A 27,073-nucleotide genomic window follows, 5' to 3' on the forward strand; every position below is an offset into this window, starting at 1 on the left:
TCTCTGATGATATCATCATGTTAAAAGCCTGCAGTCACTAATTTTGTCTCTTACAACACATATTTGATCATCAAAATGACATAAAAATAAAAAAAAGTCTTTATGTATTCAAAATGGCTCGAATGTAACTTAATTAGCCCCACTTAACTCAATCACACCAGCTTGGACTTGCTCCACTTTTATTCAGTGAACTGAAGGAGGAAACTTCATGAAATACTGGTTTAATCCAGCCATATGTTTGAACCACAAACTGATTCAGAAGAAGTGGAAGAGTGAATTAAACAGGCTTGTCTACACGTCGATGTATCAGAATGGTAATGTGTTTAATGTATTGATCTCTACAACGATGGACACGATATGGGAATAGACACTATTCACATTTCCAGGTTTCTCAGAAGCAGAAGTTGTCATACTTAGGTAAACTTCTATAGCGGTGAATGAGAAACTACATTAAATATTTTTTTTTTGTGTTCCCATTTGCTCAAATAGCAAAAGAAACCCCCACATTAGTTTTTCAAAAAGAGGAAAAACATGGATAGAGATTGATAATGGTAGACAGACTCAGAAGAGAGAAAGACATCAGCCGCTTTATTAGAAAAACATCCACAGCAGCGTTAACATGTTTCTTGTAATTTGATGCAAAGGTAATTACTTCACATTATTAGTAATATATATGTACATATAATAAAAAAAGAATAATAAAAAAATTATATATAAACACCGCATTTTTGAGACTGTCTTAAGGCAAACTACTCAGCAATTGTGTTGACTGATGAATTTGCACATGGGTTGTGTTTAAGCATATTAAAAACACCAGATAGACATATAAACAACATAACATTAAAAACATGATTTGAAGCAAACCTTTGATAAAGGCAATTCAAGTGTTCATCAAATACAGTTGGTACAGCAATAGAATGATTAAAGTTGGAAACTTTGTAAGCTGCAAACGATCTCCGTCAACTTTCCATCTTCAATGCGTGTCCGTTCTGCCTCCTCTTTGACCTCTCTCAGCTTCGCTTCATAATAACGCATGTACTCAATCATTTCAATCTTCTTCCTCCGATTCAGTCGTTCCAACTCTTTAATCTTTCTTTCTTTTGCTTGCTCGGATGCTGTCTTTATTCTCTCCTCCAGATTTCTCTTCTCTTCAGCAAACTTTAACTCCAGTTCTCTCTCTTTCTCTTGTAGTTTCTTCTCGTACATCTTCTTCAGATCCTCCTCTTTCTTTTTCAGCTTGAGCTCCACGTCCTGGTAAGAGTCACTGGTGTAAAATCCTCCTCCATTAGCAGTGACCATGTCATCTACCTTCTCTAGGAAGTCCACAACTTGCGTACGATCTTCAATGTTTTTATTATCGAACACGTGATATCTTCCTCCACAGCGTCTCAGGATTTCTTTCAGGTTTTCACTGGCTCCATCGACGTAATCTTCAATAGTGCTGGTCAGTTCATCACCGTGTGTGAAGAGGATGAGTGTGTGTTTATCTGCTTCTTCTCCAAATATGGCTCTGATCTTCTCCACTGACAGTCTCTCTTCTTTCGTAAACGGGCCGAGCGGAATGACCAGGATGATGGCGTGAGGTCCAGGTGCCGTCATGTTTATACACTTGCTGATCTCCTGTTTCAGAAGCTCCTCTTGGACATCAGTGTCAAACAGACCAGGCGTATCTACCAGAGTGATTTCTCTTCCAGCCACTTCTCCAGTCTCTTTCCAGCACTCTTTGGTTACAGATGAAGAACTTTTTACTGCTCTGAAGGCTTTTCTATCCAGGATTGTGTTTCCAGAAGAGCTTTTCCCTGCTCCAGTCCTTCCCACCACAACCATCCTCATCGACACTGAAAAAGAGAAAATGAGCTAATCTGCTATAGACAAAGTACATTAAGCAAACAAATGCTTATATTATGAGTATAATGTTACTTACTATTTGGAAAATCTAAATCAAAGCTTCCTCTTCTACCTACAAAAAAAGAAAATACAATAATTTGAGTCACCTTAAACAATATAGATGGTTTCAAAGCAGCTTTACAGTGATAATAGGAAATTACAGATTATTTTGGCTTTACAGTAGCTCTAGAATAAAGTTATTATCCAGTTTAAGTATATTTTTTATTGATTCACTTCCTTTGTAAAAATCTTTAGTTATTAACTTAGGGCTTACACGACACCGTTTTCAACTGAAACCAGAAAACTTTTAATGGCATTTACACAACAACAGGGTTTTGGTGACCTGAGAACGCAAACTTTGAAAACGATACCGTTTTAATGGCTGTTCATCATCGAATTTACTAAAAATGTAATTCATAATAATACAAAATGGAGTAAAGTAAGAAAGTAAAGTAAGAAAGCCAAAATAAAAGTAGTTACTTTGATAAACTACAAAAGTAAAACTAAAATATGCAGTTAATATCAGATTAATTATAAGGAATAAAGTTACCTCGTGTCTCTGGTGTGGCACTTGAGGACGACATGATTAAGATTTATAGCAGATCAGTAATGGTGAATCTCTCCACTGTGATCACTAGAAACAGGAAACATGAAATATAATATTAATAATAATGTCTGACATATACAGTGCAATTTGCAGGAGTTTGTGTACATATGATTACAAGAAACTCAAATAAATTACTTTGAAGCAAATATGTCAACAGACTTATTTGAGAATGCAATGATGATACAGGAAACAAGACAAGACTTGTGCCACTTTAAATAAAATAAAAAATATACGCATACAGACAAATTAGCTGCAAACTGTCCTGTGAAATAAACTTTAGTTTAAGCATAAAATAATAACAAAAGAGTGATGAATCTGGCTGTGATTATTAGTTGAGCGATGAACCTCTGGTGGCCGATTGGTTAACTACAATCATGACAGCAATTCTGTGTTTGTCCTTGCATGCTAAAATAATTCTTAGACATTGCTTTGACAATACATGTTCTATTCTTTTCTCATTTATTTACACTTAATAAGCCCTCACTTGTTATCTTTTATTTGCGTGTATTTATTGTAATCAGTGTTGTACTTGTTTCAAGTGTCCACAGGTCATTGTGTTAAAGGGATACAGTAGTTCACATAAATTGAAATCCTGTTATCATCGACTCATCCTCGTGTAATTTCAAACCTGAATGACTTCTGTTCATCTTCGAACATATTTATGAAACATGAGATTTTTCTATCCCTCCCTCTGAATTAATGATGACAGGATGATGATTTTTGTGTGAACTAATCCCTTAAGTTCTGGTATTGGTAAATGTTTTACACTGTTTCTTCCCATGTCACACAGGAGTGAAAATGACAATAAACAAGTGACTTCGTACGGTTATTTCTCCCTCTTTTGCCTTGCTTGGTTGTGCAGCGGAGTCGAATTTCATGTTGCGTTCTTTTGTTTTAAGCGCGTTAAAGTGTTGTGATCTAGTGATGTTACAAATGACATTGAAGCTTCAAAGCGTGTGTCGAGTTCGCATCACAATTTCTCATGGTAAGCCCAAAGGCTCAGAATTACTAAAAAAAAAAAAATAGTACTTAATAATAATAATAATTTGTACGTCCCTTTGCTCAATGGGCGTGATATCTTAAATACAGTTACTGACGATATAAATTTGCCTACACAACGTAATAACTTTAAAGTAGCCCATGTTCAGATTTAAACACAAACACAAGGCCTAGCCAACGCAAATCGAAAGTAAAACAGTACGAAGGTTCTGTGGTAAAGACACTTGTGTGCCCTAAACAGATAAGCACAAATTATTGTCAGTATAATTATTATGATCAAAATAACCGTAAAATAAAGACAGAAAGTTACCTTTTGTCTACGTTGTGGCGCTTGCGGAAAACATGATGGACAGCGTCACAGCCGATTACAGCGCAGTTGTAAAATGGCGACTTCCTCAAACGCGATCACCGGAAGAAGCATAATCTATGGGAAGAAGAACAGCAAGTCGTCTTCTTCTTTTTGAAATTTTGTTGGCGGTTGACAAACAACGAAATGGTGTATTACCGCCACCGACTGGTATGGAGTGTGGATTAAAATGACATATTCATTATATATATATATATATATATATATATATATATATATAAAAATCCTGTCCCACAAATTATTTATTTTAAGATACTGAAAAATGAAACTATATATTCATTTCCCGAGTTATTTTGTAAAATATCTCCTAGTAGCCTAAAAATAGCATTTTTATTTTTGCTAGATTTTGCATTAGAATCCTTGTATCAGCCTTGTATTTCTGACAGTATAGCATAACATCCGGAGTTATTTGTGCATTTGTATTGCTCAAATAACCCCTTATAACCGCGTTTCTTCACCATTGTCCCTTCAGGCACCTTTTAGAGTGGAAAAAAAAGAGAGAAGTATTGACAGGATTCAGGTTAGTAGATATTTATAGGAAAATGATTCTGTTTATTAAAATATATAGCCTACTGATGCATCAAAAACAGATGTAGAGTAGGAGCTGCGTTCATTATACCAGAAATAAATGTCATGTTAAATAAAAGAGTTAATGATAAATTGTCAGTGTTTACAGGAGAAATGTTGGCCATTCTCTTAGCACTTGAGTGGGTAGAAAATAGTAAGCCAAACAAAGTGTTAATAGGGTCAGACTCAAGTAGTGCGCTAACCAGTTTCAAGAACATGCAGTCAGAAGCAAGACAGGATATTATGATGGAAATAACCCAAACTGTAACAGGATCAATAAAGCAGGAGTAATAGTAAAATTCATCTGGATTCCAGCCCATATAGGAGTAGTTGGAGATGAATTGTCAAACAAATATGCAAAAAATGCTACAAAAAAATAGAGGCAGATATGGAAATAAGTTATAGTAAGGCGGAGGTTAAAAACATAATCAAAGCAGAATGAGAAAGAAGTGGCAGGAAGAGTGGAATATGGAAACAAAAGCGAGAAAGTTCTACAGTATCCAGAAGAAGGTAGGAGGAATGAGAGACAATAATAGAAATAAAAAGGAAGAGGACATTATTTAGAGAATGAGATTTGAGCATACTGGATTAAATAGTATGCTTAAAATAATAGGGAAACATGAAACTGGGTTGTGTGAGCATGTAACAGGAATGAAACATTAGAACATAATTATTAATTGTCGTAGGTATAAGCAGGAAAGGATAACTTGAAGTTAGACTAAGTAAAGAAAAAAAAAATCGATTTAAAATGAAGGAAATATTACAACTGAGTTCAGGGCATGTGGGGTAGATATAGCAATGTTTAGTTTTTTTTGGAAAAAACTGGGCTCATTAGAAGGATATGAGTTTAGTTGTTATTAAAATGTTATTACTAATGATGTGAATGATAATGTATAAATATTAATAATTTTTTGACTAATGATTTTTACGTATTTATTTATTTAATTAGTAGTGAGTAAAGTAGGCTATTTTGATCCACATTCCATGTCAGAAGGTGGCGGTAATGCACATTAAAAGTTGTTTGCCAACCGCCATTCAAAATCAGAAGAAGAAGAAGAAGAAGAAATTGTCCCTTCAGGGGCTCCGTAGTACCACCCCCCAAAAGTCAACTGCAAAAACGCAAGATGGAGGATATTAGCTAATGAACTTGTTCTGTCTTTGATAAAAAATAAAAAAATAAAAAAAGATATTAGGTCACGACATACAATCATATTAATTTGACACAACTCCGCTATATCTCACGCAGAATGTATATGCCAGAATTGATTCTTATTACTTTATTTTCGCTTGTTTCTGTTTTCTGGTGATCGCATCATCGCAGCGCTCGCGGAGAGATTCGCCATTACCAGCGCGAGTGACGCATATACACCATGGCTTCCTTAAGCGCCACAACAGGTAACTTTCTGCCTTTAAGACCAATTTAACTCTAACTTTGTTAAAAATAAATGCGTTAACTAAGCACAGATAAGCATACGTGTGTATTTTCTCCAGAGTCTTCGTTCTGTTTTACTTTCGATTTCAGCGAGGAAAGCTGTTTACCTCCTAATCTGAAAAGGGCCTTCATTTATTAGCTTTCCTTCATCGTTACTTACACTTCGTGTTGTCTTATATAATTTTAATGATTTTAGAAGATCCCTTGAATAAAAGCAATTGCAAAGATTTGAAGTCAGGCTTTAAATCTGGACTTTTCACTTTCTAAAAATGCAGAATAGTATGAAAAGGTTAAAACTGTTGTATGTAGTATTGTGTAGTAAAGGTCAAAAGTTGGGAAACATTACTATTTTTAATATTTTGGGAAAAAAAGTATCTTATGCTAATTTATACCTGTGATCAAAGCTGAATTTTCAGCATATTTTCACTACCAGTGTCACATGATCCTTCAGAAATCATTCTATTGTGATGATTTATTATCATTGTTGGAAACTACAGGATTTTTCAGGACTCTTTAATGAATAATAAAAAAAGGCTATATATAGCTTTTATTTTAAATAGAACAATAACAATAAACACTAACTGTTCCCTTTCGAGAACGGTCACTTCGTATTAATACTTGAACAGTCACACACCTTTGTGCCTATAACACCTATAACTAGTTAAAAATGAACACTTCAGTAATACTACACTAGAGAAAAAATATATAGATTATCATATGTTACTTCAAATGTTTCCATTCGTTATGAAATGAGATGGAGTAAAAACATGAAGCCTGATGTTTGGCGCGTTTTGTTTTTCGTGATTGACTCAAACTCACTGTGCGTGCAGAGAACATACTGAAGCGATCGAGCCGCTTCAAACTATGAAACATTATTGTTAGCCTTACCACATTATATCTACTTTTGAGCAGATATCCACAAACACAGTATTTAACATTAAACATGGGTCTAAACATTATAATAATCACCATATTAGAGTAAACACTCATAGGCTACTAGCAATAACATGCTTACTATTATGAGTGGCAATTCCTTACTGTAAAAATCTCTCATCTTCAAATCGCATTCTTCTTCTGAGGTAAATCCAAGGTAAACAGCACAAAAACTTGTGCTGTTTAAACCACACGTATGTAGCTTGAAATGCATTCATGTGATTTCTTTTGTTGTTATTGTTGTTCATATTAGCTGAATATGATCAGATTCCAGTTGGATATGCATTCAGTTTTTGACTGATAGTCTAGATGAGGCTAAACGGACAGAAATACTAGTATTGATTCATGCATCCCATTTTGAAAGTTGCATTCAAAATCCATTCAGAGGGCAAAGGTAGTAAGAATGGGCATGATGCTTCTTTGCAGGTCACATACGCCTCTTTTAGACAGAGATTCCTGAAAATACACTGATAATGTTTCCCTGGATCATTTGGTTTTGGTTCCTTCACACTGCCAGTGATTTTCTGGATCTCAGTGTGCATTAACACACATACTGTACATGTAAAGAGACATGACATTAGGAGGTGACATGTAATGTCACTGCAGCTCCTTAAATTTGCGTATAATCTGCGATTTCTCTCGAGAACCCCCGTGCTCATGCATTTTTTTTTGTCTGATATGATCATATACTAGCGCATACAGTATGGTATGAACCAGTGTAAGATTCCTTAACTTTTAAAGTTAATTTTACACTCTGATGGCGGATGTTCTTTATAAAAATATATATTGCCTTTCAGAAAAATAATGCCATAAAGGGATAGTTCACCCAAAAATGAAAATTATCCCATGATTTACTCACCCTCAAGTCATCATAGGTGTATATGATCATGTTCTTCCTGATGAACACAATCAGAGCTATATTAAAAATGTCCTTTTCCAGGCTTTATAATGGTGGTGAATGGGGCTCGAGATTTTGTAGCCCCAAAAAAAGTGCATCCATCCATCCATACGTGTAACTTACGTGATGTACTGTATAACATAAGACGTAGCATAAGGCTTTTCACGCCTACGCTACATCATACACAGTGGGTAAGTTACGCTTTGGCCGTATGTCGACATGCGTATGGCCGTTGAAAGCTTGTTATTATAGTTTATAAAGTTATAAATATGGATATTTCAAATATCCACTTGCTTCACTTCAGAAGGCCTTTATTAATCTATTAGTCATATGGATTACTTTTATAATGGATGGATGCACTTTTTTGGGCTTGAAAAACTTGAGCCCCATTCACTGCAATTATAAGGCCTGGAAGAGCCAGTATATTTTTAATAAAACTTTGACTGTTCATCTGAAAGAAGAATGTCATATACACCTAGGATGGCCTGACGGGGAGTAAATCATGGGCTAATTACAATTTTTGAGTGAACTAAGACCAAAAATCAACAAAACTATGCAATAAATGCAAACATAACTAGCAGACACATATGAATCATTTGGGATATTTGTGTTATTCTCTGTCATGATATTATTTATTCATCAGTAAAATATCATACCTCTTGGTTCTGATGTCTAATGTTCAATGGATGCACTAACAAACAGTTTGTGTTTGTATTTTTGTATTTTGTAGGGCGCCGCAGAAATAGTCTGGAAAACGATCGTCCCAACCGTAAGTCCAAATGATGAAAGTACAGTGTCTCTGCTGTGACAGGCCTACACTTACCAGATTATTGATCTGTTATGCTGTTTAATACAACAAAGATGAGCAGTTCATTGTTGTTCAGTGTTTGTTCGTTTTTCTCGCAAGGAGTGTAAAATCACGCTGTTAAAGATAATGATGTGTATGTCTTGTGTTGTAGTATGATTTGAGATTAGTGCAGAAAACAGAATAGAAGTGATTAAAAATGACTTATGAATTAATTAAAGCTGCAGTCCGGCGTTTTTCCTCTTTGTCGCCATCTCTGTTCGAAATCTGCAATTGCAGTTATTCACAGAATTATTAACTGTACGTGGGTCGCGCTTCGACACTGAACAGCGCGGATGAACACAATGTTTTGAGGAGACAGTGTGGCTGTCAATCACTGCGTCGTTGTGGATATACTGTCATTCAGAATCACAGATTATACTTTTTGGAAGTATGACCAATATAAGAATTTTCACCGGAAAATGACACTGAACAAGTGAGTAACATCCACTTTTGTTCTGACCAACTAAGGGGAAAAAAAGCATTGCAGTAAATCGCGCTGATTAAATCTAACGATCGCTTGTCAAATTGTTAATGTTAACAACATCAGCATTGCGTGATTACATTTAATGCCCTTCAGATATTATCCTTGTTTTCGCGTGGCCTGCGTTGCGTCTCTTTTTTTTTTCTGTAACGTTAGTCATTCTAAAGTCCAAAGTCTTTTTCATTTTACATCGGGTGAATCTCAGTTGTCACTGGTGATTGTCGTTTGAATCTTTCTGAATCCGCCATCAAATTAATAAGTTTAATGATATCAAGTGCTGTGAGAAAAGGCTATAAATCTCCACCTCCAGCATCCTCACACGCAATATATCCTCATAGCCGAAACTCCTTCTCTATGTGTACAGAAGTGTCGTAATGACGCAAAGACATGCTCGAATTTCCCGCTGAAGAATTTCCACCAGTACCACTGGAATTAAAATCATTATTACAAGCTTACCGTTTTGAATCGAGCTACGGCAAGCAGAGAGTTTTGAACTCTGGCTGGTTATGTACTTTCTCAAACATGTATTTTGGATATTTTTTAACCCAAAAAAAGTGCCGGACTGCAGCTTTAAATAGGAAATACTGTTTCTTGAAAGATGTTGTTAGTTTTTGTACTCTCTGATTAAATATCTTCTGAATCATTTTAAATAATAATGTTCTAAATTCTAATACATTTGAATGTTTAGTCGAGGTAATGATGTTCACTGTATTTCTGTTGTGTTTTGCAGTGGCCATAACTTCAGCTGCTGATCAGCCTGACAGTAAGTCAATTTGACACAAAAGTGCGATAGATTTATAGATTTCATTTTTCAGAGATGAAACCACATTCATTGTAAAGAAGTTGTCCAGATGTGAACATATTTGTTGCTGGTCAAGATTGGAGCCCTGATTCTGTGTTAGTAGTCTTCAATTTTGGTCAGTTATTACACACTGGGCTGTTAAACATGACACTGCAAAATATTGGAAGTGAGAAAAATTAGAAACTGTAAGGACTAGATAACAAAAATTAAACTATGCATGCTGTACATAGATGTCTTATGCAAAACATTTAACTTTAGCATAATACAAACAAAACAAATATTCTATATTTTATTCTAAATAAAAATTTAACAAATTTGATAAAGGAGAAGCATGTAAATGGAGATAAATTAACAGAGATGGGAGACTCGAGTCACATGACTTGACTGAGTCGCAAATTTGAGGACTTGAGAATTGCTTGATAAATTAAGAAAATTATTTTTGGATATAAACACTTAGAAATTGACCATATTTGTAAAAGGATATTTGCTATATGCATAATAACTTGTCCGGGATATCGAACACGACCATCTTAACCTCAAACTTCATTCACCACCTCTAAAAGTAAGCTATGGCCTGTTTGTTATAGTTAATTTGACAAACGTTAAATCTAGAGAGAATAGTGGTCAAAACCGCAAGCATGCCAGAAAGAATTATAATTCACCCAAAATGCAAGATATGGTGAAAAATGGCCCTAGTATGAGTTATTTTTATATATAACATATTTAAAAATATTTCCAAAATATTGACGTGATTGCAAATGTGATAATGATTCTATACAACAGTTCAGTAAACAAAGAGTAAATATTGTGATATGACATTTTAGACATAATATTGTCAATATTCTCTAAATATTTTCTCCTATATTTCTCCAATGACAATAGTTCCAAAAAAGCCGCAGAAAAAGAGTTAAGAGTTACACATCTCTGAAGGAGAAGTTGAACTGGGTTTTGTGATTCAGTGACCCAGTTGCTTAGTTCCAGAATTAATCTGCCGTTTTGAACGAATCAGTTGAATGAATGCTTCTATGACTCTTTCATTAAGACAGAGATTTTCCGCCACCTACAGGCGGTTTTAATTTCATAATTAAAAATACAATAAATTATTTTGTAGTATCTCATTTTTTCTATATTAAAATTATTATATTTAAATTATTAATCTCATAACATTATTGATGCTGTTGTAATTGCAGTGTAAATGCATGGTTAGAAAAAAATTGGTTTGAAAAAAAGTTACTAAGTTTGGACACCGTTTGGACATGACATTTAAAGAGTTACATTTTCACTAGACTGATGATGGTTTGTCTTCATAGTTTTTATTAATACTATAGTATACACAAAACTTAATTATAAATATATGTCTACTTTATAATCAGCACAGCGTGGATTTGCAGTATTTTAATATTAGTATTTGTATGTGACAAATAAACCACAATAGTACATTAGTTCTTTGTTTCTTAAATTGTACCAGAAATTAGAGCATCTCTCTAATTTAAAAAACGTCTGATTCATTAGTACATTACTGTAGGCCATGAAAATGGCTGTGGTATTTAAAGTCCCACTCCGATCATATTTTGAGCTATTTTTAAACATTCTCAGTGGTCTTTAAATGATGATTATGCCATTTTTAGCCAAAATCACAAAACCTGTGCCGTTTTCTGGGACTTCGCTTCAGCAGAGCGGCAGTAGCTCATTAGCAATTCGCCTCTGCGTTGTGGGCGGAGCCGTTGGTGCGGAGACGACAGAAATACTCAGAAATACAACTTTGAGCTTATTTTTCTCAAGATATGTCCTCTAACATCAGAAAAATGCCACAAGAACATGTTAACACCTAGAAAAACATGATTTTCATCGGAGTGGGTCTTTAAGAGAAGACATCTGGTAGGGAAACAATGGTGGTCAGTGACGGTTTCACAAGTGATCCATGGGTGAACTGAATTATTAAAAAATATAACTAAATATAGTAAAATATATAATTGACTAAATGTACCAACTTTGAACAGAAGTGCTTGATTCGGTTTTGAAGAATTTTTAACATGTTAGATCCAAACTGCACGTTACTTACAGAATTGAAAATGCTAACGTTTATAGGATGTATTATAAAATGTGCTATTATTAGTTTCCATGGTTTCATGTGTTACATTTATTGTTATTTTTTTCCTTCTTACACCATGTTCATTTTTGTTTATAGGCTATGGAGTAAAAAGGGAGGGAACAAACATTATGGCAAATCTGTGTTTAAATTTGGTGTTGCTGGGAAGAACCGGAGCTGGGAAAAGTGCATCAGGAAACACAATACTGGGACATGAAACTTTTAAATCAAAGAGAAGTTACAAACCAGTTGCTCAGTATTTTGCAGCTGAAACTGGTCGCGTTTGTGGATTACCAATCACTGTTTATGACACACCAGGATTTTCTGGTACAGAGAGCAAGGAAGAGCTTCTGAAGTATGAAGAGGTTCTTCAGAGATGTGAATCAGGTCTCTGTGTGTTTCTGCTGGTCATCAAAGCTGAAATATTCACTGCAGAAGATCAAGAAATTGTGGAGAAGATTGAGGAGCTGCTGGGAGAAAAACACATCAAAAACACCTGGATTCTCTTCACCAGAGGAGACGAACTGGAGGAAGAAAATAAGAGCATAAATCAACTCATCAGTGAGACTGAATTCTTGAAGAAACTTACTCAGAAATATGAGGGCAGATTCCATGTGTTCAACAACCAGACAAAAGGAGAGAGAGTCCAAGTGAAATCTCTGATAGCTAAAGTTTTGCAGAACAACTTAAAGAACAGTAAGTCTGTTTTAACTACAATGTTATGGGCATGTTCAAATTAGACATAAAGGAATTAGAATTCATTAATTAATTCATAAAATATTAATGTTTAATATGAACAGTAAGGAAGAACTTTTTAAAAAATAAATAAAAAGAGTGGCTTAATAATAAAAACAAACCAGCAGTGAGAATGGCTCTAAAAAAAAGTTATCCTGATTTGTTGTCTTTTTTCATACAGTGCCAAAAAGTGTTAACATCCAGGATATTCCTGCTTCCAGTCTCTCATCCAGACGGATTGTTCTTCTGGGTAAAACTGGTGTTGGGAAGAGTGCAGCTGGAAACACAATACTGGGACAGAGAGAGTTTAGATCTGATAAAGGAAAGAGATCAGTAACCAGTGAATGTTCAGAAGCTCATGTCACTGTTTCAGGCAGGAAAGTGTCTGTAGTTGATACTCCTCCATTCTTTGACACACAGATGAACCCTGAAGCTTTCATGACCGAGATGATGAGAAGTGCGTATTTATCCAGTCCTGGACCGCACGCTTTTCTCATTGTGATTCCTTTGAGTATGAGGATCACTGATCAGGAGCTGCAAGTTGCTCAAATCATTGAGATGATGTTTGGTGAAGAAGTGTTAAAATACTCCATCATTCTCTTCACTCATGGAGATCAGATAGATGGAGAGACAGTAGATAAACTCATTGAGGAGAACTGTAGATTAAGAGATCTAGTTGATCAGTGTGGAGGCAGATTTCACGTCTTCAACAATAGAGATATGAATAACAGAGATCAGGTGAATGATCTACTGCAGAAGATTGACACAATGATAGAGGAGAATGGAGGAGGATATTACAGTAATGAGATGTATGAAGATGCTCAGAGATTCAGACGAGAGGAAAGACAGACAAAACAGGGGGTGAAACAAAGGCATGAAGAGACTGCACTTATGTCCTCCTCTGCCCCCTCCGAGAATCCCTCAGGGTTAGAATGTCAAGTGAAATCTGATGCAGAAGGATCTAAAGAAGAGAGACAGAGTGGATTTTCATCATTTTTTTCCAAGTATTTTAATTTTTCTGCTCTTGGAGCTGCTGTGTCTTCTCTGGCTAGAGCTGTCATTGCACCGATTGTTTTGGTAGCTGCCGGTGCTGGAGCTGCCAGTGCTGGAGCTGCCGGCAATGAGAGGAGGCAGAATGAGGAAAAACTGGAGTTGAGAGATAGGAAGTAAAAAGAGAAGAATGAAATTGGGACAGCAAGAGATGCCATTGAACCAGAGTTCACAACAATACATCATTATATCATTGATGTAAACGACATGATTCGTGATATAGAGTTAGTTTTATCCAAGGCTCAGCTTACTGCATTTATAAGGTGTAATTCACCCAAAAATGTCAAATCTGTCATCATGTACTCACCCTCATGTTGTTTCAAAACCTATATCATTTTCATTCAACTTCCAAACATAAATGAAGAGGTTTTTTTCTATGAAATATGAGTGATTTCTGTACCTCCATTTAGTAATTTCCCCAAAATCTTAAAAGATCTAAAATAATGTCATAAAAGACATGGTAAAAAGAATCAATCGAGTGATCTAAAAATAAACAAGTCTTCTGAAAAGACCCTATGGCTTTTATATGATGAACAGATTTACAACGACGAGCATATTGTATTAAACACGGACGTTCAAATGCTTGTGTGACGTGCGAAAACAACATGAGAGAGTAAATGAAGAGAGAATTGAAATATTTCGATGAACTAACCATTTATAGTTTGGGAATAGTCATTCTGACAGGCTTTCTTGTGATTAGAACTGTGATTGATCATCTGAAGAGCAGATACGCGCTGGAGCGGCTCTTCTCAAAGTGAACGCTCTAACATCAATTAAAGAGGCACTTGTATATGAAAGCATAATTTAACGTACCATATCACAGTTTTAGTTTTGGTAGAATGATGATTCAAAGCGTTTTATTTTTATCATGTATACAGGTGAATCTCGAAAAATTTGAATATCATGCAAAAGTTCTTGTAGTTCAAATTAAAAGGTGAAACAAATATATTTATGCATGATCATACTTTTCAGAGGGCCGACATTTCTATATTTAAAATCTTTTTTTTTTAATTGATTTCATGTAATATTCTAATTTTCTGAGATTTTGAAATGGGTGTTTTCATAAGCTGTATAGTCATAATCATCAAAATGATAACTTTTGCACGATATTCAAATTTTTCGAGGGGACTTGTGCATGGGACTTGTCTGTGTAAAAGAGATTCAACAAATGCCTGAATTGAAAGCGCAAGTACTGCATTAGAAAAAAAAGAAAGGTTACAGTTTCGGTAAACAGTAGCCTACTACATTACACTACTATATTTAATGTTGAATATAATCTATAATAATGCAGTGTCAATATTTGTGGGTCCTGACAATGCCAAAATGCAGATGTGTAAAGTCCAGGTTCAGAAAGTAAAAGTCCTCCTCAGTATTTTGTTCCAATCACCTGTGAAATCAGATGACTGAGTGATCAGATGACTAAGATGATACTTTATGGACTTTTACTTTCGGACCCCTGGACTATAAATCTCTATGGAAGCTTGTTTCCGCCACAAAATAAAAAAAAATAAAAGATAATTGCGACTTTTTATCTCACAATTGCGAGTTTACATCTCGCAATTCTGACTTTATTTCTCAGAATTGCGAGATATAAAGTCAGAATTGCGTGTTTTAAAGTCGCAATTGCGTGTTATAAAGTCAGAATTCTGAGATATAAAGTCAGAATTGCGTGTTATAAAGTCAGAATTCTGACTTTTTTTCTCGCAATTGCGACTTTATATCACGCAATTCTGACTTTATATCTCAGCATTCTGACTTTAAATCTCAGAATGCTGACTTTATATCACGCAATTCTGACTTTATATCTCAGAATTCTGACTTTATTTCACGCAATTCTGACTTTATATCTCGCAATTCTGAGAAATAAAGTCAGAATTGCGAGATGTAAACTCGCAATTGTGAGATAAAAAGTCGCAATTATCTTTTATTTTTTTTATTTTGTGGCGGAAACAAGCTTCCATAAATCTCTGCTAAAATGTCTGGCTGCTAAAAAAAATGGCTTACAATATTTATAGGCTATGCATAGTATAATTCTGTATTTTCATGTATAGAATCATGAATATTTTTTTTATTCTGGTGTCACCATTGTTTTACCTGTCCTCTTTTAGATTTCAGCTCCTAATTCTAATTTCATTGTTCAATTCAGTTTTATTGTTCAGTGACACACCTATTCAATTTTTAATTTACCTACAGAAGCTTCAATTAATTCTTGAAATATTGTAAATTCTTTATACGTTGTATATACCATGAAGTTATTGAAAATTGTTAATGTTTTGTAAATAAATCTGTTATTGGAATTTCAGTTACAAAAAATATTTTGTTCAAAATATCGTGATGTGTATCGAATTGTGAGCTGAGTGTATCTTTACACCCCCAACATATACACAGAATCACAAAATATCTGTGTTGGCTCTAGTATTCACACAAACATAATCTGTTGTGTCTTAAGTGAGCGTTTGGTTAACTTGTGGAAAAAACATCTGATGTGTATTACTCTGCCATTGTTTAACCCCGCCCAAAAAAATCCTGAACACAGCAATGGTGAAAACTGCTTAACGGTCTAACTCCACAATTCAGTACTTCACAGTTCACAGTCTTTGTAATGTTTTAGCAACACATTTCTAACATTTATAATGTGTTCAGAATTTTTCTTTTTAGAATTGCCTTTAGGGACTTTAATAGCCTTGAGTGCTGATTTAGATTATATTTATATATATATATATATATATATATATATATATGTATATGTATATGTATAATATATATACCGTATGCAACTGTCCCCTGTAATTGGGACAGTTGCAACATTTGACTTTGTCTATTCTAGTATATATTGTACATTTGTTATCATATGTACACGTTGCAGCAGTGTTGGTGGGTAGCTGACAGATGTTGGTATATGATATTAAAAATATTGGCTTTCCAATAAAAACAGTCTCTGAGAAACTCAGGGAAATGCAAAAAGAGCGGTTATCTCTTTTCCTGCTCAACTTTTACATCATATTACTTAATCATGTTACAAATTTTTGGTGATATATTTTGCTCCACGGGTCTTCGTTATTTTTCACTAGCAGCTGCAGAACAATCATTGTGATTTCCCCTAAACAATAGGCTCTATAACCCTGTACATGTAACTCGGGGTTAATATTAATCAGATGTGAAATGTCCAGATTTGAAACCTAATTATCTGTTTTGAAATAATTTGACATTGTGTATTTAGCCATCATACAAATGCAGCGATCCTTGGGTGATATTTAACTGCAATTATGGAAAATAAACATTAAAATACATAAATCTTTATAACAACGAGGAGGTAAACGACACATTTCATAACGCGTGCGAAATTGAAAGTAAAACAGTAGCCTATACGATGAGTCTGAGGTAAGGACGTGTTTGCAAAATAGTTGAGCACCAATTTATTCTCATTAGAATTACAAAAGATCAAATAAAAGCGGAAAGTTACATTTTGTCTCTGTTTTGGTGTTTGAGCACGACATGATTGCTGAGCTGATATAACTGCGTAATGGTGGGCTGTTCATCACATAGACAGTAAAAGAAATGGACACAGCGACCCCTTTGGATTCAATGGAGACAAAGTGAAGCCAATTAGAAACTCTTACTTCCTGATGGTCGAGTGTACTGCGCAGACTCAAACTGAGCTTGACGACGTAGATGTGATGTGACGTGAGCAACTCGTCTGTCTTCTAGTAGCTGTGCCAAGAGAAATCTGAATCATTCCCTTCCGAAACTTGCAGAGATGGAGAGTGTGAGTAGGAGCTGTCCATGATCTTGGAGCAGGAGAAACTCTTGCTAGGTGTTCTGATTAATTATTGTGTCATTTTGCCTCGACGTCCTCCCGATTGCCCGCGAGCTTCTCCTCCTGTCCATACGGTAATTTCCTACTGTGCGACAGAGAGTCGCGTGGCTATGACGCAATCGTTAGCCTATTTTTACAGAAATTGCTTTTACGGGGCCATAACGTAAGATACAAGGTAATGAAGCCTTTTATACATTTTCATGTTTCTTTATAAATAAATAATGGACAAATGGAGTCTTTAAACGCCTCAGATGTGAAGTTATTCGCTGTCAAAGTGACGCCAAAATGAATGGGAGTCAATGGGATGCTAACAGCAGGTGGGGGTCCGCTAGCTAGCCAATGGCGGCGCCCGGGGGGCGATATTTTTTTTCCCTGGATGATAGGGGAAGACTCATGAATATTAATTAGGTAAGTCATCCCTGATTGGTCTCAACCCCAGTGACGGGCAGGTTTAGGGCGGGGTTAGAGGTAGGTCATCAGACCCCCAGTGGCGGGTAGGTTTAGGGGTGGTGTTAGGGGTAGGTCATCAGACCAATCAGGGATGACTTACCTAATTAATATTCATGAGTCTTCCCCTACCATCCTGGGAAAAAAAATATCGCGCCCGGGGGTACCTTCAAAATAATGAGGTTCCGGTAAGATGGTGGTCCGTGCAGTCGCATCTCACTGAGCTCCTCGAGAAGTCCCGATGTTATAGTTAATTTAAAAAAAAAAAAATCCACTATTAACTGCCATTTGTCCAGTTCTCAGCACGAAAATGAAGAAACACAACAGCGGAAAGCCTCCGGCGCAAAAAAGTCTCCCATTTGAAAGCTGTGTGAAGACGTGTGAACACGACTATGCAGGTATGGCTAACGTTAGCAAGAACAAACGAGGGCCGACAACCCCAGCGGAAACCCCTGAAATAACACACCTGGAGAAGAAAACGAAAGGTATGTCTCAAGAAGAAACAAACACCGAGACTATACTGAATGCTATCAACTCTCTCGGTCAACGTGTAGACGACCGCATGGGAGAATTTAGCACGCAGTTGCAACAGCACAGCTCCATTCTAGCTTCTATTGCTAAATCGGTGCAGTTCAAAGCAGAAGAGCTAAAAGAGTGTAAAACGAAAATAAAACTCCTGGAAAAGAAAGTGGAGACACTGACTAAAGAAAATGAAGACATGAGGGGTCGGGTATTGAACAATGACAGATACAAAAGACGGTGGTGCCTGTGCATCAAAGGGGAAAAAGAAACGGCCAATGAAAACATAAGAGCGGAGGTGGTGGAGCTTCTTCGCAGGATTGCACCGGACCTGGCGGTAAAGATGGATGAAGCGGTCGACGTTGTCCACAGAGTGGGAAGAATGATGGACAACCGGCAACGACAAATAATCATTTTATTTGTGAGACGAGCAGTGAGAGATGACATCTGGAGGCGAACAAAAACTTCTCCAATCTGCAAAGAAGAGGGGATTCGTTTTACTGAAGATCTGACTCAAGAGGACTGGCGTTCCAGACAGGCTCTCTGGCCCAAAATCGACCAGGCCAGAAAGGAAGGAAAGGCTGCAGGCTTCAGGGGCCCGTTTGGATTCATCGAAGGCAAGCGTATTATGGAGGACACTTAAGTGTCCGGCTACCTGTCGGACGGATCATGCCATCCAGCCTGCCCCAGGACAGCCCTTGTCACGCACGCGCTCTACCAGGATTGCACTTATCAACGCGCGCTCCATTGCAAACAAGGCTTTTACTCTGAATGACCATTTCACTAAGGAGAACTTGGATTTTATGTTTATTACGGAGACTTGGCAGCGGGAGAACGAACACTTTCATCTTAAAGAACTATGCCCCCCGGACTGCTCCAAGTTTGGGACTCCTCGGCTCGCGCGACGTGGAGGCGGTCTTGCGCTGGTCTTTCGTGACTCTTTCTGCTGCAGTTTGACGGACACAGCTTCGTTCGACTCCTTTGAGATGCAGATGTGTAAGGTTGGGAAAACACACCCCTATTACTGTGTTTTAGTTTACCGACCTCCGGGCACATTTTAATTTTTTAGTTTTTAATGTCTATCATAAAACTAGATCGCGTTTTAGTCCTTGGGGACTTTAATCTGCATATTGATGATCCCACTTGTTTGATTGCAGCTGAATTGTTGACTACCATGGACTCGTTTAATTTTGTACAGCACGTTTCTGGCCCCACGCATAAAAAAGGTCACACATTAGATTTGGTCTTCTCTTGTGGCCTAACCATTGCTAAACTGAGTGTGGAGGAATTTCAAATTAGTGACCATTGTTGTATATCTTTTAATTTGTCACTTATCATGATGCCTACTGTCTGCAATGTTGTAACACAAAAACGCATCATTAGTCAGCTGCAAATATGGCTTGACCCCAAAAAAATTCTAACAAAAGGTTTCTCAGTGGTTTACAGTAGTATCAGATGTACTTAAAAAACATACTAAAAGTTTACCAAAGTTTGACTCTAAGAAAGGCCCCATCTTCAAAATGGCGGCCGTCAGGACCCTTAAAATGACCATTACTCCTTTGTATTCCTCCTAGACCAGGAATACTGGTGCCAGATACATGTTTGGGCCATGTAATTTTCTAATTAACATATTTGCATGATAGATAAGTGATTACAGTACAATTATATATTAAAGCAATTGGTTACAAGCATATTTATGCAAAAAATAAGTAAAATTTCCCTTAAGGTGAGATAGGTGAATAGGGTAAATTTTTTAACTAGCAGATATCACCATGAAACTTTCCCAGTTGATTGTCTACATTAAGATGAGAAAAACATGTATGTTTTCTGTAATTTAATGTTTAAATATGCAAATTAGGCATTATCTAATTAAACAATGAACAAATTATTTTGAACCTGGGCTGCGTTCAGCCCCGACAAAACGTTGCACAACGTTTTTTAAACAGAAACGGTGATGCGTTGAACACACTGTTCTGATGACGCAAGAGTTGCAACTATGGCAGCTGAGAAGGCCATTCTTTGTGTTCTTCGTTTAGAATTTTCTGAGCCTGATGAAGTCGGTATAAATGTGTTTAATACTACAAAATATGCCCGATGTTACAGTTACTGCACTTGCCGCCCAGAACAAAAGAGAACATCCCAATCGAGTGAAGGGATTTGCTGAAACTGAAATGGAAGCACACATCTTACCTAATTCAGACTAAAACACATCTATTTAGCCTCACATACTGACTTTATTTGTAGTTCATACTGTTTTAAATACCCTGTATTTTCTTTCTCATTTTTAGGAAAAGCACTTAATTACCATTGTTTATTTCTATACCAAATGTCATACACTTGCAATGAAGCTAAAAATATAAACAACTACATCATTATGTTGATATCCTATATTTTTACAATAAAACTTACGACAAACATGTCTTCTAATATCCCCAGTTGTTTTTTATACCGAGCTGCATCGAACACATTTGTAAATTACTTTCCTTGAACCCATTGTGCGAGTTCACTTTAATGCGAGTGCTTTATATACATGTTGCTGCTGATTGGACTGCAGTTCTGACACACCCACCAAACAAGAGAAGACGTATCTCAAACCCTGTTGCACACCGGTGCACGCCGTCTCCAGGAAACATGACGTTCAACCCGGAAACCGTAGCAAAACGTTGCACACCGTTTTGAACTTGAACGTGCCCCTGGCTTTAACCCAGGGGTCGGCAACCCAAAATGTTGAAAGAGCCATATTGGCCAAAAAAAAAAAAAAAAAAAACATCTGTCTGGAGCCGCAAAAAATTAAAAGCCTTATATAAGCCTTATAATGAAGGCAACACATGCTGTAAGTGTCTATATTCGCTTTATTAGCCCCCTAGTATCAAAATGATAAGTAGGCTACAAATACATAATGAGCATCCATGATTAAATGTTTATTTTCCCTGCAGCACATCCTGGAGAGAATGACGCACCACGTGACTACTCTGCTGTACGATGGTGCTTTAAGTTTAACTTCCATTATAATTTTAATGTATTATGTTTCGTTTTATTTATTTGTGTATTATTTTTACAACGCTGAAAAACTTAAAATATTCTGGCTGCAATTAGACCTTCCCATTCCTCTTAAAACCATATTGCATGACACCATGACGAGAGGACATCTGATACAACAGTTTGCTTTTTTTTTTCATGTGAAGAGAAGAAACAAACAATAGGCTACAACAAAACATGTTTATCATCACCTCAAAAAGCTGTAGGCTACATAAAGGCAGAAATGGGTGACTATTAGGTGTCGATTATAATGAATTAGGCCCATAAATAATAATAATGATATAAACAATATTTTAAAAGTATATAATTATTTAACATGACTAATTAAAAATTAACCTCAAAACATAAAATGCTAAATGGGGGATATTGCGTCATGTTGCAAGCACGTAGACAGCGACGTTGCCATAGCAGAAATGCAACTGCCAGAGACGTTGCCACAACGTAAATGTGTTTTGTTGTGCCATTGCTTAAAGGGATACTCCACTTTTTTCGGAAATATGCTCATTTTACATCTCCCCCAGAGTTAAACAGTTGAGTTTTACCGTTTTAGAATCCATTCAGCCGAACTCCGGGTCTGACGGTACCACTTTTAGCATAGCTTAGCACAGATCATTGATTCTGATGAGTCCAGTAGCATTTCTTTCAAAATGACCAAAGAGTTTCAATATTTTTCCTATTTAAAACTTGACTCTTCTGTAGTTAAACCGTGTACTAAGATCGACGGAAAATGAAAAGTTGCGATTTTCTAAGCCTATATGACTAGGAACTACTCTCATTCCAGCGTAATAATCAAGGAACTGTGCGGCTGTACCATGAGTGCAGCAGGCGTAATGATATGACGCAGCGCCTGAAAATAGGTCTAATAGGTTAGACAAACTTAGTCCCGGTCACGTTGGAAGAAGTTACCGAGCTGGGGACTATTTTCAGGCGCTGCGTCATATCATTACGCCTGCTGCACTCATGGTACAGCCGCACAGTTCCTTGATTATTACGCTGGAATGAGAGTAGTTCCTAGCCATATGGGCTTAGAAAATCGCAACTTTTCATTTTCCGTCGATCTTAGTACACGGTTTAACTACAGAAGAGTCAAGTTTTAAATAGGAAAAATATTGAAACTCTTTGGTCATTTTGAAAGAAATGCTACTGGACTCATCAGAATCAATGATCTGTGCTAAGCTATGCTAAAAGTGGTACCGTCAGACCCGGAGTTCGGCTGAATGGATTCTAAAACGGTAAAACTCAACTGTTTAACTCTGGGGGAGATGTAAAATGAGCTTATTTCCGAAAAAAGTGGAGTATCCCTTTAAGGTTGTGTCAACGGTGTCTTGACAACCACTGGACTACATAATGTAGCCTACTCATCACTGCCCTGAAGCGCGAAAATCAGCCTTTTAAATTTCAGCCGCCCGTTGGGCTCATGTGTTGTCTCGTTCTTCATCGAGCAGCCAAGGATACGTGAGTATTTTAGTTTTATTTACCCCTCAGCTAAATAATATACGTAATTATTAAAACAACTTAATTTTCTAATGTGACGTAGCTTCGCTCGCACTGTTTAGTTTTTCATTTAATTAGTCTGCTATTTATTCGTTTCTTTGCTCCTCTGGGTGTGTGGATGTTCCCTGGAACTTTATCGTCCGGCTTTTGGCTGTCTGCCAGAACCAGTTTTGTTCATTATTAGGCCTAACTGTTCTCATCTACTTCAAATAAATTTGTATATTCATTTATTTAGTTTTTTTTTTTTTTTCACATGATTACCATGCAGTTAGTTTTAATAAAGTTGAATTAACGTAACCTTCTGTAATTTGTACTCTTCAAAGTGTACAGTAGCCTAGCTACACTTGCAGGTGTTGATTATAATTAGGCTAATTTACTGATAGCCCCATAAAATAATAATAAGGATAAACAATATTTTTTTTAAAACTATATAATTATCTAACATCTGACTAATTAAAAAATAACCTCAAAACATACAATGCTAAATGGGGGATATCTATAGACCTATCCAGCATAAAAACAAAAAATTAAACTACTAAAACATAAGCTATCAACTACTAAATAAACTTGTAATGCCTTTTTATTTGATTGACTTTACAAGTTGTATGAGTTATCAATCTCTATTCTATAAAGCGCTCAATAGCCTTAAGGTGACTGATAATCTGGTGAAATAAATCCTTGTTCTGATCTTTTTTTCACGCCCTGATATTTCTTGTTTGATTGGGACTTGGTTATGATTAATCTCGTTAATAAATACTAAAAAATTTACACAAACTGATAAAGTCAGAAAGCGTTGTTGTGTCCTCTAACTTCTTAACACGATAAGGCCGTTTAAATGCGCTTTTCTGCGTGTTTCAGCTGTTCATATATTTTTTTTGCGTAAATTTGCAATAGTGAAAAAAGTATACTTAAGTATTTGAAATATATTCCTTTTTTTCAATACTAGGCTATTATACATATGCAAATATACTAACAACAAAAATACTGTTTAAATTAAAAGTATTCTATAAGCGCTTTTATATTTTCATGTTACAACTTTTAACACACTTTTAAAAATGAAAAAAATAATTGTACTTAAGTTCATTTTCAAAAAAATATATCTATTTTTGAAAAATACAGGTGAAACTCGAAAAATTTGAATACTGTGCAAAAGTTCATTTATTTCAGTAATTCAACTTAAAAGGTGAAACTACTAGAAACTACTTTACCTATTAAATCTATTACTCAACGATATACACTCAATGAATACTCAGGACTCAGTTATTAAAATGTTAAATAAAAATAGTGTTTACGGAATAAATAAAATATGAAATTCACCAAAAGAATGAATTCTCAATATAAACAAAATACAAATAAAAATAATAATATACAAGTGTATTAAATGAAGAAAAGTATTCAACAAATACATATTAAGCTTCTTGAATAAAATTAAATCACCTCAAACCTCAAGTTTGAATTATCCTCAAAATGTAAAAGAAATCAAAAGGTTAGCCTACATGTAGGGCCTACCTCAATAGCCTCAAAATGTAATAGGAGCTTAGAAACTTGAAGGCTACATTAACCTCACTTTAGCTAACATTCAACAGTAGGCTAAAATACAGTACATAACACATCAACATCAACATCAAAACACACACACACACACACACACACACACACACACACACACACACACACACACACTCACTCACTCACTCACTCACTCACACGTGATTCACCCACCTAGCCGGCAAATGAGCTAAAACCTAACCGTTGCAGGCCTGGAGCGACGCTTGTGTTCGGTGTGGCCAAACAAAATGACCCCTTCACTCCCTTTGGAGCAAGAGAAACAATTAAAGATACCTTAATCCCAAGTGAGAATTATCTTCCGTCGAATTACCGCACCGTCACGGGCAGGCAGTCTCTCACACGCGATGTCCATGGACTGGAAATCACTCACTCAACAGGCATCCTCTCGGCGGCGAGATGTTAACTTTGGCAAACGTCAATAACTACAAAGTCTTCGGTTTCCAAGTTCACTAATCAGTCCGATTATGTGCACAAAACATAAACAAAATCCAACTGGCAAATATACAACGTTTGTCACGTTCTATTTTACAGTTTAATCACTAAAGCACTGAGCGAGTCATCGATGCAACTTCTCCTCAGCTATTCAGTCGCTCTCCTCCCCGGTTTGCGACCTTTCACCTCACGTCATTCCCAGCATACAAAAGTCATACAATAAAATATATTTTACCACCAAACATCGAAATATTACATGTTACATTATACTTTTCACTTTACCAATGAAATCCTTTAAACAAAAACTCTTAAAATAAATTTCAGCCCATACTTGAAACAAAAACAATTAGGCTATTAAACTGCAACTCCCATAATCCCTTTCCTTTACCCAAAATGAATAGAATGGAGATGAACTACAATAAATTTGTTTCCTGAGCTTACTTCTAAATTCTAATTTTTGTATATCTATAAGATAATTTATTTAGTCATAATGTGCAATTATGAACTTTATGTAATTAAGTTATTTAGCACTTAGATAACTTAAATGCTTTTTAGCACTGCGCTACACCGGAATTGTATATATATATATATGTGTGTGTGTGTGTGTATTGTATATCATTAATTAATCAAACAATAAAAAATAAAATAAATAAACTTAGGGTAGCCAATTATAGGCTAATTCAACAAAATGAAACACGGTCATCCAACGTTTGCGTTATGCATGATAAAAAAAAAAGTCCTATTACACTAGTAAAACCTTTGTATTAAACAATAGGCTAAATAAATTAAATGTAAACGAAAAACGGCGTATCATGGTTTAATTTGCTGCGGTTACGACAATTGAATAAATAAACAAACAAACAACGACGAGTGAGGTCGTATGAATTCGTACAAATTAGCCACCTCGTAGAATTGGTACGTTTTCCCGTGAGATCGACGGGGGACGTGGGTGTGCAGCAGCCGCTGAATCTGTGTCTACGAGACATGATAACCCGTCCCGGAGACAGAACAGCATATATGTTATTACTTAGTGTTGGATGTAAATCATAATTCAGTAATTATTTTACTTAGCTAGCTAGATAAAAGCAGGTCATGTAGCAACAAAAATAAGTAATTCTGAAAGTTTTGGAATACAGGAATAGGGCTGGGCAAGCTACCTTTCTTTTTGAAAAACTGTGTGACATAGCCTACTGTCGACTTCGGCGTTGTCTTCTCTTTCCTTCTTTTCTTTCCGTTTTGATGCCCTGACTTGATGTGGCATGCCAACACCCTGCGTGTGTCACTGTCTGCGCTGCATTATAGCGAGTGCAATAAGCAAGAGACGCTATAGCATTAAACTTTCCAATTATCATCAGCAGATGCTTATGACTTGGAGACTTATTTACAAGCATAATTTCTCGCCACACAATTTTTCAAATTTGGAACAACTGTAATATTCTACATAAGAGGAAATCTTTATTTCTTGAAAACTGGTTCAATAATGGAGTGATGTTAGTAAACCAGCTATTTGATATAGTGAAGGTAATTTATTTAATTATTCCGATTTTGTTTCAGGATACCAATTCCCAGTATCTAGAAAAGAATTTAATATAGTTTTCAAGGCCATCTCTTTGGAAATCTGAATGCTGTTTAGAAACAATACAGTGACTTCTGTTTATCCCCCTAGCCCTGAATCCACTGTGGTTGGTTCTATTTGTTTTTCAATGCATAAATCAAACTATAAAATCAGGTCATTATTTTTGGACCCTGTTACTTCAATTCCTTCCTCCATTTCTTATTGGAATAACCTTTTTGATGATATTAAATGGTCATATGTTTGGTCACTTCCTCAGAAATTCTTTCTAACAAATAAAGTTACAGAAATATCCTATAAAATTATTCAAATATTTTATAGAGTTAAATGCTTTTTAAAGAAATTTAGAAGTGATCAATATACTTCCTGCTCTTTTTGTGAAGCCTCTTCTGAAACTGTTGATCACTTGTTTTGGGAATCTCCTTTTGCTCTGTCTTTCTGGAATAATATTGATGCTCTGATTGTCCAAAAGGTTTTTTGTAACTTTTC

At 35.9% G+C, this 27,073-nt stretch overlaps 2 protein-coding genes across 3 annotated transcripts; one reads left to right on the forward strand and one right to left on the reverse strand.

The window, feature by feature from the left end:
• Nucleotides 1-310: 310 nt before the first annotated feature.
• On the reverse strand, nucleotides 311-25,191 carry LOC311302839 (GTPase IMAP family member 7-like). The gene is made up of 5 exons (XM_084428922.1): nucleotides 24,733-25,191; nucleotides 3,804-3,917; nucleotides 2,438-2,521; nucleotides 1,925-1,960; nucleotides 311-1,838 (listed from the first exon to the last, which is right to left on the reverse strand). Exons 3-5 carry the CDS (start codon nucleotides 2,469-2,471, stop codon nucleotides 922-924), a joined length of 987 nt encoding a protein of 328 aa, XP_084285048.1. The 5' UTR covers nucleotides 2,472-2,521; nucleotides 3,804-3,917; nucleotides 24,733-25,191; the 3' UTR covers nucleotides 311-921.
• Nucleotides 5,510-16,358, forward strand: LOC311302713 (GTPase IMAP family member 8-like). 2 transcript variants are annotated; one of them, XR_014629657.1, is made up of 6 exons: nucleotides 5,510-5,822; nucleotides 8,421-8,459; nucleotides 9,749-9,781; nucleotides 12,009-12,605; nucleotides 12,826-14,191; nucleotides 15,649-16,358. XR_014629657.1 is itself a non-coding variant. In XM_084428726.1 (5 exons), exons 1-5 carry the CDS (start codon nucleotides 5,798-5,800, stop codon nucleotides 13,812-13,814), a joined length of 1,683 nt encoding a protein of 560 aa, XP_084284852.1. In that variant the 5' UTR covers nucleotides 5,510-5,797; the 3' UTR covers nucleotides 13,815-15,119. The 2 variants fall into 2 exon arrangements, 1 of the variants encoding a protein (XP_084284852.1); XM_084428726.1 differs by lacking the exon at nucleotides 15,649-16,358 and having other exon boundaries at nucleotides 12,826-15,119.
• Nucleotides 25,192-27,073: the final 1,882 nt, after the last annotated feature.

This window comes from Rutilus rutilus, assembly GCF_951802725.1.
Source record: "Rutilus rutilus genome assembly, chromosome: 1".
Taxonomy (NCBI): domain Eukaryota; kingdom Metazoa; phylum Chordata; class Actinopteri; order Cypriniformes; family Leuciscidae; genus Rutilus; species Rutilus rutilus.

Excerpts from the sequence above, each read along its gene's own strand:
- LOC311302839 (XM_084428922.1), bottom strand. The coding sequence starts at position 2,471 with ATGTCGTCCTCAAGTGCCACACCAGAGACACGAG. Across the intron at positions 1,961-2,437 it reads TGCCACACCAGAGACACGAG|GTAGAAGAGGAAGCTTTGAT; the intron begins GTAACTTTATTC and ends CTTTTTTTGTAG. Across the intron at positions 1,839-1,924 it reads TGATTTAGATTTTCCAAATA|TGTCGATGAGGATGGTTGTG; the intron begins GTAAGTAACATT and ends TCTCTTTTTCAG.
- LOC311302713 (XM_084428726.1), top strand. The coding sequence starts at position 5,798 with ATGGCTTCCTTAAGCGCCACAACAG. Across the intron at positions 9,782-12,008 it reads AGCTGCTGATCAGCCTGACA|GCTATGGAGTAAAAAGGGAG; the intron begins GTAAGTCAATTT and ends TTTTGTTTATAG. Across the intron at positions 12,606-12,825 it reads GCAGAACAACTTAAAGAACA|TGCCAAAAAGTGTTAACATC; the intron begins GTAAGTCTGTTT and ends TTTTTCATACAG.